Source organism: Anolis carolinensis, unplaced genomic scaffold (assembly GCF_035594765.1).
Source record: "Anolis carolinensis isolate JA03-04 unplaced genomic scaffold, rAnoCar3.1.pri scaffold_24, whole genome shotgun sequence".
Lineage (NCBI taxonomy): Eukaryota > Metazoa > Chordata > Lepidosauria > Squamata > Dactyloidae > Anolis > Anolis carolinensis.
Window position 1 is genome coordinate 1,040,766 of NW_026943833.1, and position 13,359 is coordinate 1,054,124.

The window sequence follows — 13,359 nt, forward strand, 5'->3', positions numbered from 1 at the left end:
TAATAATAATATATAATAATTTATTATTGTTATATATAATATTATATATAACATTATATATATTATATATAATATAATAATATATATTATAATATATATATATATATAATATATATATAATTTATAATATATATATATAATATATATATATAATATATATAATATATATATATATAAAATAATAATATAATAATAATATATAATATTTTATTATGATATTTAATAAAAATATAAAATAGTCTATTTTATTATGATATTTAATAATAATATATAATAATATATCATATGGTGATAGTCTATTATGATATTTAATAATGATATATAATATAAGATGACATATTGTATTTAATATAATAATATATATAATGTATAATATGATAACATAAAATATTCTATTGTATTATGATATTTAATAAAAATATATAATAATAGATGACATAATATTCTATTGTATATATAATATATATATATATATATATATATATAATGTATATTATAACATAAAATATTCTATTTTATTCTGATATTTAATAATAATATATAATATAAGATATATAATATTCGATTGTATTTAATATAACAATATATATAATAATGTATAATATGATAACATAAAATAGTCTCTGTTCCTTCTAGGACGGCTACGAGCAGCTGCGTCAGTTGTCTCAGAACGCCATGAAGGGGGTCATCCGGGTCAAGTTCGTGAACGACCTCGGGGTCGACGAGGCCGGCATCGACCAAGATGGCGTCTTCAAGGAGTTCCTGGAGGAGATCATCAAGAAGGTCTTCGACCCCGCTCTCAACCTCTTCAAGGTAAGCAACACCACTACGATTATTACTACAGTATATTATTATTATTATTATTATTATTATTATTATTATTATTATTATTATTATTATTATTTTATTGTATGACACAGCAAACAAGATAGATATGAACTTTCCATGCAATGTTTTGTTGTGCCAGTTGTCAGCTCTAGTTTGTAGTGCGGTTTTCTTGTACTGATTCTGCTCTAGTTTGTAGTGCGGTTTTCTTGTACTGATTCTGCTCTAGTTTGTAGTGCGGTTTTCTTGTACTGATTCTGCTCTAGTTCGTAGTGCGGTTTTCTTGTACTGATTCTGCTCTAGTTTGTAGTGCGGTTTTCTTGTACTGATTCTGCTCTAGTTTGTAATGCGGTTTTCTTGTACTGATTCTGCTCTAGTTTGTAGTGCGGTTTTCTTCTACTGATTCTGCTCTAGTTTGTAGTGCGGTTTTCTTGTACTGATTCTGCTCTACTTCGTAGTGCGGTTTTCTTGTACTGATTCTGCTCTAGTTTGTAATGCGGTTTTCTTGTACTGATTCTGCTCTAGTTTGTAGTGCGGTTTTCTTGTACTGATTCTGCTCTACTTCGTAGTGCGGTTTTCTTGTATTGATTCTGCTCTACTTCGTAGTGCGGTTTTCTTGTACTGATTCTGCTCTAGTTTGTAGTGCGGTTTTCTTGTACTGATTCTGCTCTAGTTTGTAATGCGGTTTTCTTGTACTGATTCTGCTCTAGTTCGTAGTGCGGTTTTCTTGTACTGATTCTGCTCTAGTTCGTAGTGCGGTTTTCTTGTACTGATTCTGCTCTACTTCGTAGTGCGGTTTTCTTGTACTGATTCTGCTCTAGTTCGTAGTGCGGTTTTCTTGTACTGATTCTGCTCTAGTTTGTAATGCGGTTTTCTTGTACTGATTCTGCTCTAGTTTGTAGTGCGGTTTTCTTGTACTGATTCTGCTCTAGTTTGTAGTGCGGTTTTCTTGTACTGATTCTGCTCTAGTTTGTAGTACTGTTTTCTTGTACTGATTCTGCTCTACTTCGTAGTGCGGTTTTCTTGTACTGATTCTGCTCTACTTCGTAGTGCGGTTTTCTTGTACTGATTCTGCCCTAGTTTGTAGTGCGGTTTTCTTGTACTGATTCTGCTCTAGTTCGTAGTGCGGTTTTCTTGTACTGATTCTGCTCTAGTTTGTAGTGCGGTTTTCTTGTACTGATTCTGCTCTAGTTTGTAATGCGGGTTTCTTGTACTGATTCTGCTCTAGTTTGTAGTGCGGTTTTCTTGTACTGATTCTGCTCTACTTCGTAGTGCGGTTTTCTTGTACTGATTCTGCTCTAGTTTGTAATGCGGTTTTCTTGTACTGATTCTGCTCTAGTTTGTAGTGCGGTTTTCTTGTACTGATTCTGCTCTAGTTGGTAGTGCGGTTTTCTTGTACTGATTCTGCTCTACTTCGTAGTGCGGTTTTCTTGTACTGATTCTGCTCTACTTCGTAGTGCGGTTTTCTTGTATTGATTCTGCTCTACTTCGTAGTGCGGTTTTCTTGTACTGATTCTGCTCTACTTCGTAGTGCGGTTTTCTTGTACTGATTCTGCTCTACTTCGTAGTGCGGTTTTCTTGTACTGATTCTGCTCTACTTCGTAGTGCGGTTTTCTTGTATTGATTCTGCTCTACTTCGTAGTGCGGTTTTCTTGTACTGATTCTGCTCTACTTCGTAGTGCGGTTTTCTTGTACTGATTCTGCTCTACTTCGTAGTGCGGTTTTCTTGTACTGATTCTGCTCTACTTCGTAGTGCGGTTTTCTTGTATTGATTCTGCTCTACTTCGTAGTGCGGTTTTCTTGTACTGATTCTGCTCTAGTTTGTAATGCGGTTTTCTTGTACTGATTCTGCTCTAGTTTGTAGTGCGGTTTTCTTGTACTGATTCTGCTCTAGTTTGTAGTGCGGTTTTCTTGTACTGATTCTGCTCTACTTCGTAGTGCGGTTTTCTTGTACTGATTCTGCTCTAGTTCGTAGTGCGGTTTTCTTGTACTGATTCTGCTCTAGTTTGTAATGCGGTTTTCTTGTACTGATTCTGCTCTAGTTTGTAGTGCGGTTTTCTTGTACTGATTCTGCTCTAGTTTGTAGTGCGGTTTTCTTGTACTGATTCTGCTCTAGTTTGTAGTACTGTTTTCTTGTACTGATTCTGCTCTACTTCGTAGTGCGGTTTTCTTGTACTGATTCTGCTCTACTTCGTAGTGCGGTTTTCTTGTACTGATTCTGCCCTAGTTTGTAGTGCGGTTTTCTTGTACTGATTCTGCTCTAGTTTGTAGTGCGGTTTTCTTGTACTGATTCTGCTCTACTTCGTAGTGCGGTTTTCTTGTACTGATTCTGCTCTAGTTTGTAGTGCGGTTTTCTTGTACTGATTCTGCTCTAGTTCGTAGTGCGGTTTTCTTGTACTGATTCTGCTCTAGTTTGTAGTGCGGTTTTCTTGTACTGATTCTGCTCTAGTTCGTAGTGCGGTTTTCTTGTACTGATTCTGCTCTAGTTCGTAGTGCGGTTTTCTTGTACTGATTCTGCTCTAGTTTGTAGTGCGGTTATCTTGTACTGATTCTGCTCTAGTTTGTAGTGCGGTTTTCTTGTACTGATTCTGCTCTAGTTTGTAGTGCGGTTTTCTTGTACTGATTCTGCTCTACTTCGTAGTGCGGTTTTCTTGTACTGATTCTGCTCTACTTCGTAGTGCGGTTTTCTTGTACTGATTCTGCTCTAGTTCGTAGTGCGGTTTTCTTGTACTGATTCTGCTCTAGTTTGTAGTGCGGTTTTCTTGTACTGATTCTGCTCTAGTTCGTAGTGCGGTTTTCTTGTACTGATTCTGCTCTAGTTCGTAGTGCGGTTTTCTTGTACTGATTCTGCTCTAGTTTGTAGTGCGGTTTTCTTGTACTGATTCTGCTCTACTTCGTAGTGCGGTTTTCTTGTACTGATTCTGCTCTAGTTCATAGCGTGGTTTTCTTGTACTGATTCTGCTCTAGTTCGTAGTGCGGTTTTCTTGTACTGATTCTGCTCTACTTCGTAGTGCGGTTTTCTTGTACTGATTCTGCTCTAGTTTGTAGTGCGGTTTTCTTGTACTGATTCTGCTCTAGTTCGTAGTGCGGTTTTCTTGTACTGATTCTGCTCTAGTTTGTAGTGCGGTTTTCTTGTACTGATTCTGCTCTACTTCGTAGTGCGGTTTTCTTGTACTGATTCTGCTCTAGTTCGTAGTGCGGTTTTCTTGTACTGATTCTGCTCTAGTTTGTAGTGCGGTTATCTTGTACTGATTCTGCTCTAGTTCGTAGTGCGGTTTTCTTGTACTGATTCTGCTCTAGTTTGTAGTGCGGTTTTCTTGTACTGATTCTGCTCTAGTTCGTAGTGCGGTTTTCTTGTACTGATTCTGCTCTAGTTCGTAGCGCGGTTTTCTTGTACTGATTCTGCTCTAGTTCGTAGTGCGGTTTTCTTGTACTGATTCTGCTCTAGTTCGTAGTGCGGTTTTCTTGTACTGATTCTGCTCTAGTTTGTAGTGCGGTTTTCTTGTACTGATTCTGCTCTACTTCGTAGTGCGGTTTTCTTGTACTGATTCTGCTCTAGTTCGTAGTGCTGGTTTCTTGTACTGATTCTGCTCTAGTTTGTAGTGCGGTTTTCTTGTACTGATTCTGCTCTAGTTCGTAGTGCGGTTTTCTTGTACTGATTCTGCTCTACTTCGTAGTGCGGTTTTCTTGTACTGATTCTGCTCTAGTTCGTAGTGCTGGTTTCTTGTACTGATTCTGCTCTAGTTTGTAGTGCGGTTTTCTTGTACTGATTCTGCTCTAGTTTGTAGTGCGGTTTTCTTGTACTGATTCTGCTCTAGTTTGTAGTGCGGTTTTCTTGTACTGATTCTGCTCTAGTTTGTAGTGCGGTTTTCTTGTACTGATTCTGCTCTAGTTTGTAATGCGGTTTTCTTGTACTGATTCTGCTCTAGTTTGTAGTGCGGTTTTCTTGTACTGATTCTGCTCGAGTTCGTAGTGCGGTTTTCTTGTACTGATTCTGCTCTAGTTTGTAGTGCGGTTTTCTTGTACTGATTCTGCTCTAGTTCGTAGTGCGGTTTTCTTGTACTGATTCTGCTCTAGTTTGTAGTGCGGTTTTCATGTACTGATTCTGCTCTAGTTTGTAGTGCGGTTTTCTTGTACTGATTCTGCTCTAGTTTGTAGTGCGGTTTTCATGTACTGATTCTGCTCTAGTTTGTAGTGCGGTTTTCTTGTACTGATTCTGCTCTAGTTTGTAGTGCGGTTTTCTTGTACTGATTCTGCTCTAGTTTGTAGTGCGGTTTTCATGTACTGATTCTGCTCTAGTTTGTAGTGCGGTTTTCTTGTACTGATTCTGCTCTAGTTTGTAGTGCGGTTTTCATGTACTGATTCTGCTCTAGTTTGTAGTGCGGTTTTGTTGTACTGATTCTGCTCTAGTTCGTAGTGCGGGTTTCTTGTACTGATTCTGCTCTAGTTCGTAGTGCGGTTTTCTTGTACTGATTCTGCTCTAGTTCGTAGTGCGGTTTTCTTGTACTGATTCTGCTCTAGTTTGTAGTGCGGTTTTCATGTACTGATTCTGCTCTAGTTTGTAGTGCGGTTTTCTTGTACTGATTCTGCTCTAGTTTGTAGTGCGGTTTTCTTGTACTGATTCTGCTCTAGTTCGTAGTGCGGTTTTCTTGTACTGATTCTGCTCTAGTTTGTAGTGCGGTTTTCTTGTACTGATTCTGCTCTACTTCGTAGTGCGGTTTTCATGTACTGATTCTGCTCTAGTTTGTAGTGCGGTTTTCTTGTACTGATTCTGCTCTACTTCGTAGTGCGGTTTTCTTGTACTGATTCTGCTCTAGTTTGTAGTGCGGTTTTCATGTACTGATTCTGCTCTAGTTTGTAGTGCGGTTTTCTTGTACTGATTCTGCTCTAGTTTGTAGTGCGGTTTTCTTGTACTGATTCTGCTCTAGTTTGTAGTGCGGTTTTCTTGTACTGATTCTGCTCTAGTTTGTAGTGCGGTTTTCTTGTACTGATTCTGCTCTAGTTTGTAGTGCGGTTTTCTTGTACTGATTCTGCTCTAGTTCGTAGTGCGGTTTTCTTGTACTGATTCTGCTCTAGTTCGTAGTGCGGTTTTTTTGTACTGATTCTACTCTAGTTCGTAGTGCGGTTTTCTTGTACTGATTCTGCTCTAGTTTGTAGTGCGGTTTTCTTGTACTGATTCTGCTCTAGTTTGTAGTGCGGTTTTCTTGTACTGATTCTGCTCTAGTTTGTAGTGCGGTTTTCTTGTACTGATTCTGCTCTAGTTTGTAGTGCGCTTTTCTTGTACTGATTCTGCTCTAGTTTGTAGTGCGGTTTTCTTGTACTGATTCTGCTCTAGTTTGTAGTGCGGTTTTCTTGTACTGATTCTGCTCTACTTCGTAGTGCGGTTTTCTTGTACTGATTCTGCTCTAGTTTGTAGTGCGGTTTTCTTGTACTGGTTTTTTGTCTGCTGTACTTTGTGGACTTTCTGATTTTTTTATTATGATTATTATTTCATATTATCTGCATGTAATTATATATTATATTATATTATATTATATTATATTATATATTATGTATCCCACAGACCACGAGTGGGGACGAGCGGTTGTATCCATCCCCAACGTCGTACATCCACGAGAATTACCTACAACTCTTTGAATTCGTCGGAAAAATGCTCGGGAAGGCTGTCTACGAGGTCAGAAAAATACCAAATATTGATAATAATATTTAATATAATTTATTTTTATATTATTTTAAATATTATTTATAAAATGTATTACTTATAAAATGATATAGAAATAAAAATAACGTAATTCAAAATATGGATAACACAAAAATAATATGATACGATATAATAAAAAAATTGCCAGCATAATAAAACTACTATAACACAATATTAATATAATGATATAGGAATATAAAGAGTAGAATAAAAATATCACAATAACATATGACTTAATAAAATAATAAAAAACATAATGCTATGTGAATATAATGATAAAATATGATGATAATAATAATGTAATGTGATATAATATATTGATATAATAAAAATAAGGATATGATAATAAAATAATATAATATATTGATATAATAAAAATAAGGATATGATAATAAAATAAAATAATATAATATATTGATATAATAAAAATGATATATATAATATAATATATTGGTATAATAAAAACAATTTATGATATTAATATAATAAGAATATACATAATACAAAAATAATACACCACAACAACATACTATATAATATAGTAATAAAATATTATAATATAGTGATAAAATAATATTGATATAATTAAAAATAATAAAAATAACAGCTTCACACCCGATCATAATATAATATGGTCACAATAATAATAATAATAATAATAATATTTAATAATAATAAAAGTAAAGTGATATAATATATTGATATAATAAAAATAAGGATATGATAATAAAATAATATAATATATTGATATAATAAAAATAAGGATATGATAATAAAATAAAATAATATAATATATTGATATAATAAAAATAATATATATAATATAATATATTGGTATAATAAAAACAATTTATGATATTAATATAATAAGAATATACATAATACAAAAGTAATACACCACAACAACATACTATATAATATAGTAATAAAATATTATAATATAGTGATAAAATAATATTGATATAATAAAAATAATGATATGATATAATATAATATAGTGGTATAATAAAAACAATTTATGATATTAATATAATAAGAATATACATAATACAAAAGTAATACACCACAACAACATACTATATAATATAGTAATAAAATATTATAATATAGTGATAAAATAATATTGATATAATAAAAAGAATGATATGATATAATATAATATAGTAGTATAATAAAAACAATTTATGATATTAATATAATAAGACTATACATAATATAACATACTATATAATATAGTAATAAAATATTATAATATAGTGATAAAATAATATTGATATAATAAAAATAATGATATGATATAATATAATATAGTGGTATAATAAAAACAATTTATGATATTAATATAATAAGAATATACATAATACAACATACTATATAATATAGTAATAAAATATTATAATATAGTGATAAAATAATATTGATATAATAAATAATAATAATCATAATTTAATGATGTTGATCATAATATAATATGGTCACAACAACAATAATAATAATAATAATATCATTTGATAATAATAAAAGTAAAGTGATATAATATATTGATATAATAAAAATAAGGATATGATAATAAAATAAAATAATATAACATATTGATATAATAAAAATAATGATATATATAATATAATATATTGGTATAATAAAAACAATTTATGATATTAATATAATAAGAATATACATAATACAAAAGTAATACACCACAACAACATACTATATAATATAGTAATAAAATATTATAATATAGTGATAATAATAATATATAATATATAAAAAAATAAAAAAAAATAAAAAATATAATAATAAATAAATAATAAAAATAATAAAAAATAATAAAAATAATAGCTTCACACCCGATCATAATATAATATGGTCACAATAATAATAATAATAATATCATTTAATAATAATAAAAGTAAAGTGATATAATATATTGATATAATAAAAATAAGGATATGATAATAAAATAATATAATATATTGATATAATAAAAATAAGGATATGATAATAAAATAAAATAATATAATATATTGGTATAATAAAAACAATTTATGATATTAATATAATAAGAATATACATAATACAAAAGTAATACACCACAACAACATACTATATAATATAGTAATAAAATATTATAATATAGTGATAATAATAATATATAATATATAAAAAAATAAAAAAAATAAAAAATATAATAATAAATAAATAATAAAAATAATAAAAAATAATAAAAATAATAGCTTCACACCCGATCATAATATAATATGGTCACAATAATAATAATAATAATATCATTTAATAATAATAAAAGTAAAGTGATATAATATATTAATATAATAAAAATAAAGATATGATAATAAAATATATAATATATTGATATATTGATAAATTATATAAATTATATAATATAGTGATAATAATAATATATAATATATAAAAAATAAAAATAATAAAAAATGTAATAAAAAATAAATAATAAAAATAATAAAAAATAATAAAAATAATAGCTTCACACCCGATCATAATATAATATGGTCACAATAATAATAATAATAATAATAATAATAAAAGTAAAGTGATATAATATATTGATATAATAAAAAATATTAGACCCATGCCCGATCATAAGGTTATCATATAATAGGAGAAATAATATAATTTAATATGATAATGAGGATTGATGATGATGTCCCCATGTGTATAAAGGACAACCCCTACCTCTATTATATTGTATTATTATTATTATTATTATTATTATTGTTATCATTATGTGTCTGTTGGGCCAGGGGATCGTGGTGGACGTCCCGTTTGCGTCGTTCTTCCTGAGCCAGGTTCTGGGCCACCACCACAGCCTCTTCTACAGCTCCGTCGACGAGCTCCCCTCACTCGACTCCGAGTTCTACAAGAACCTCACCTCCATCAAGGTGAACACACAGTGTCCTGTTATTATTATTATTATTATTATTATTATTATATTATTATTATATTATTATTATATTTACTATTATATTAGTACATTTATATATGGATGCAGTGCTCAGGCACAGCCACAAGGGGGCAGCATAGAAATATTATTATTATTATTATTATTATTATTATTATTATTATTATTATTATTATATATTATATTATATAAATATATATATATATATATATATATATATATATATTATATTTACTATTATATTAGTAAATTTATATATGGGTGCAGTGATCAGGCACAGCCACAAGGGGGCAGCATAGAAATATTATTATTATTGTATATATATATATATATTATATTTACTATTATATTAGTACATTTATATATGGATGCAGTGCTCAGGCACAGCCACAAGGGGGCAGCATAGAAATATTATTATTATTATTATTATTATTATTATTATTATATATTATTATTATATTTACTATTATATTAGTACATTTATATATGGATGCAGTGCTCAGGCACAGCCACAAGGGGGCAGCATAGAAATATTATTATTATTATTATTATTATTATTATTATTATTATTATTATATTTACTATTATATTAGTACATTTATATATGGATGCAGTGCTCAGGCACAGCCACAAGGGGGCAGCATAGAAATATTATTATTATTATTATTATATATATTATTATTATATTTACTATTATATCAGTACATTTATATATGGATGCAGTGCTCAGGCACAGCCACAAGGGGGCAGCATAGAAATATTATTATTATTATTATTATATATATTATTATTATATTTACTATTATATCAGTACATTTATATATGGATGCAGTGCTCAGGCACAGCCACAAGGGGGCAGCATAGAAATATTATTATTATTATATATATTATATATATATATATATTATCTTTACTGTTATATTAGTACAGTTATATATGGATGCAGTGCTTAGGCACAGCCACAAGGGGGCAGCATAGATATATATATATATATATATATATATATATATATATATATATATTTATTATTATTATATTTACTATTATTTTAGTACATTTATATATGGATGCAGTGCTCAGGCGCGGCCACAAGGGGGCAGCATAGAAATATATATATATATATATATATATATATATATATATATATATATATTATATTTACTATTATATTAGTACAGTTATATATGGATGCAGTGCTCAGGCACAGCCACAAGGGGGCAGCATAGAAATATTACTATTATTATTATTATTATTATTATTATTATATTATTATTATTATTATATTTACTATTATATTAGTACATTTATATATGGATGCAGTGCTCAGGCACAGCCACAAGGGGGCAGCATAGAAATATTACTATTATTATTATTATTATTATTATTATTATATTATTATTATTATTATTATATTTACTATTATATTAGTACATTTATATATGGATGCAGTGCTCAGGCACAGCCACAAGGGGGCAGCATAGAAATATTATTATTATATATATATATTATATATATATATTATTATATTTACTATTATATCAGTACATTTATATATGGATGCAGTGCTCAGGCACAGCCACAAGGGGGCAGCATAGAAATATTATTATTATATATATATATTATATATATTATTATTATATTTACTATTATATTAGTACATTTATATATGGATGCAGTGCTCAGGCACAGCCACAAGGGGGCAGCATAGAAATATTACTATTATTATTATTATTATTATTATTATTATATTATTATTATTATTATATTTACTATTATATTAGTACATTTATATATGGATGCAGTGCTCAGGCACAGCCACAAGGGGGCAGCATAGAAATATTACTATTATTATTATTATTATTATTATTATTATTATTATATTATTATTATTATTATTATATTTACTATTATATTAGTACATTTATATATGGATGCAGTGCTCAGGCACAGCCACAAGGGGGCAGCATAGAAATATTATTATTATATATATATTATATATATATATATTATTATATTTACTATTATATCAGTACATTTATATATGGATGCAGTGCTCAGGCACAGCCACAAGGGGGCAGCATAGAAATATTATTATTATATATATATATTATATATATATATTATTATATTTACTATTATATTAGTACATTTATATATGGATGCAGTGCTCAGGCACAGCCACAAGGGGGCAGCATAGAAATATTACTATTATTATTATTATTATTATTATTATTATTATTATTATTATTATATTTACTATTATATTAGTACATTTATATATGGATGCAGTGCTCAGGCACAGCCACAAGGGGGCAGCATAGAAATATTACTATTATTATTATTATTATTATTATTATTATTATATTATTATTATTATTATATTTACTATTATATTAGTACATTTATATATGGATGCAGTGCTCAGGCACAGCCACAAGGGGGCAGCATAGAAATATTATTATTATATATATATATTATATATATATATTATTATATTTACTATTATATTAGTACATTTATATATGGATGCAGTGCTCAGGCACAGCCACAAGGGGGCAGCATAGAAATATTATTATTAATTATTATTATTATTATTATTATTATTGCTATATGGATGCAGTGATCAGACGTGGCCACAAGGGGGCAGCATAGACAGGATCAACTGTATACTTACATATGATTATATTTATTATATGTATTACTATATTTATTATTATTTTAATTATTATATTAGTACATTTATGTATGGATGCAGTGATCAGACGTGGCCACAAGGGGGCAGCATAGAAATATTATTATTATTATTATTATTATTATTATTATTATCCTTTCTCGTCCTCAAGCGTTATGACGGTGATGTCAGCGACTTGGGCCTGACGCTCTCTTATGACGAAGACGTCATGGGACAGGTATGATTAATATTTATGTTAATTATTAATAATTATTATATTTATTGACATCTCCACGGAACCTTGTTAATTATTAATTCATTTATTTCTTCCGTCCGGCAGCTTGTTTGCCACGAACTCGTTCCGGGCGGGAAGACCATCCCTGTCACGAACGAGAACAAGTAAGTTCGGAAACAGGAAGTCCCGCCCCCCTATTCCTCCTCACTTCCTGTTTCCAAATACGACCCCTAGAAGATCTACTTCCTCTCTTCCCCAGCTCCTTTGGAAGCAGGAAGTCCTGCCTCCCCATTCCTCATCACTTCCTGTTTTTGTATACAGACTCTTTGGGGAACAGGAAGTCCCGCCTCCACTTCCTCCTCACTTCCTGTTTCCAAGTACGACCCCTAGAAGGCCTACTTCCTCCTTAATCCAGCTCACTCTCAAGGGAAACAGGAAGTCCCGCCTCCTTTTCCTGGCTTCCTGTTTCCAAAGGAAGAGCTCAGAGATACTTCCTGACTTCTCCAGCTTGGAGAAGGCTTCCTTTGGAAACAGGAAGTGAAATAGAGGTGGTGGGATTTCCTGTTTCCACAGGAGGCCTTCTAGGGGTTCGTACATTGACTTCCTTTGGGAAACAGGAATTCCCGCCTCCACTTCCTCCTCACTTCCTGTTTCCAAAGGAGGCCTTCTAGTGGGTCTTACATTAACTTCCTTTGGGAAACAGGAAGTCCCGCCTCCACTTCCTCCTCACATCAAATAGGACCTGTAGAAGATCTACTTCCTTCTCGAGCTTGGAGAGGAAGGCCTCCTTTGGAAACCGGAAGTGAGGAGGAAGTGGAGGTGGGACTTCCTGTTTCCCAAAGGAAGTTAATGTACGACCCCCTAGAAGACCTCCTTTGGAAACAGGAAGTGAAATAGAGGCGTTGGGATTTCCTGTTTCCAAAGGAGGTCTTCTAGGGGGTCGTACATTAACTTCCTTTGGGAAACAGGAAGTCCCGCCTCCACTT

General features: G+C 30.7%; 1 protein-coding gene across 4 annotated transcripts in view; it reads left to right on the forward strand.

Moving 5' to 3' along the window:
* ube3b (ubiquitin protein ligase E3B) overlaps positions 1-13,359 on the forward strand; it is an 81,656-nt gene that overhangs the window by 56,822 nt on the left and 11,475 nt on the right. For all 4 annotated transcript variants that reach the window (XM_062966552.1, XM_062966553.1, XM_062966554.1 and 1 more), the window contains 5 exons: positions 637-813; positions 6,389-6,499; positions 9,310-9,447; positions 12,311-12,376; positions 12,479-12,537. In XM_062966552.1, coding sequence (XP_062822622.1) covers positions 637-813; positions 6,389-6,499; positions 9,310-9,447; positions 12,311-12,376; positions 12,479-12,537 — 551 coding nt within the window. The remainder of the gene's footprint in view (positions 1-636; positions 814-6,388; positions 6,500-9,309; positions 9,448-12,310; positions 12,377-12,478; positions 12,538-13,359) is intronic.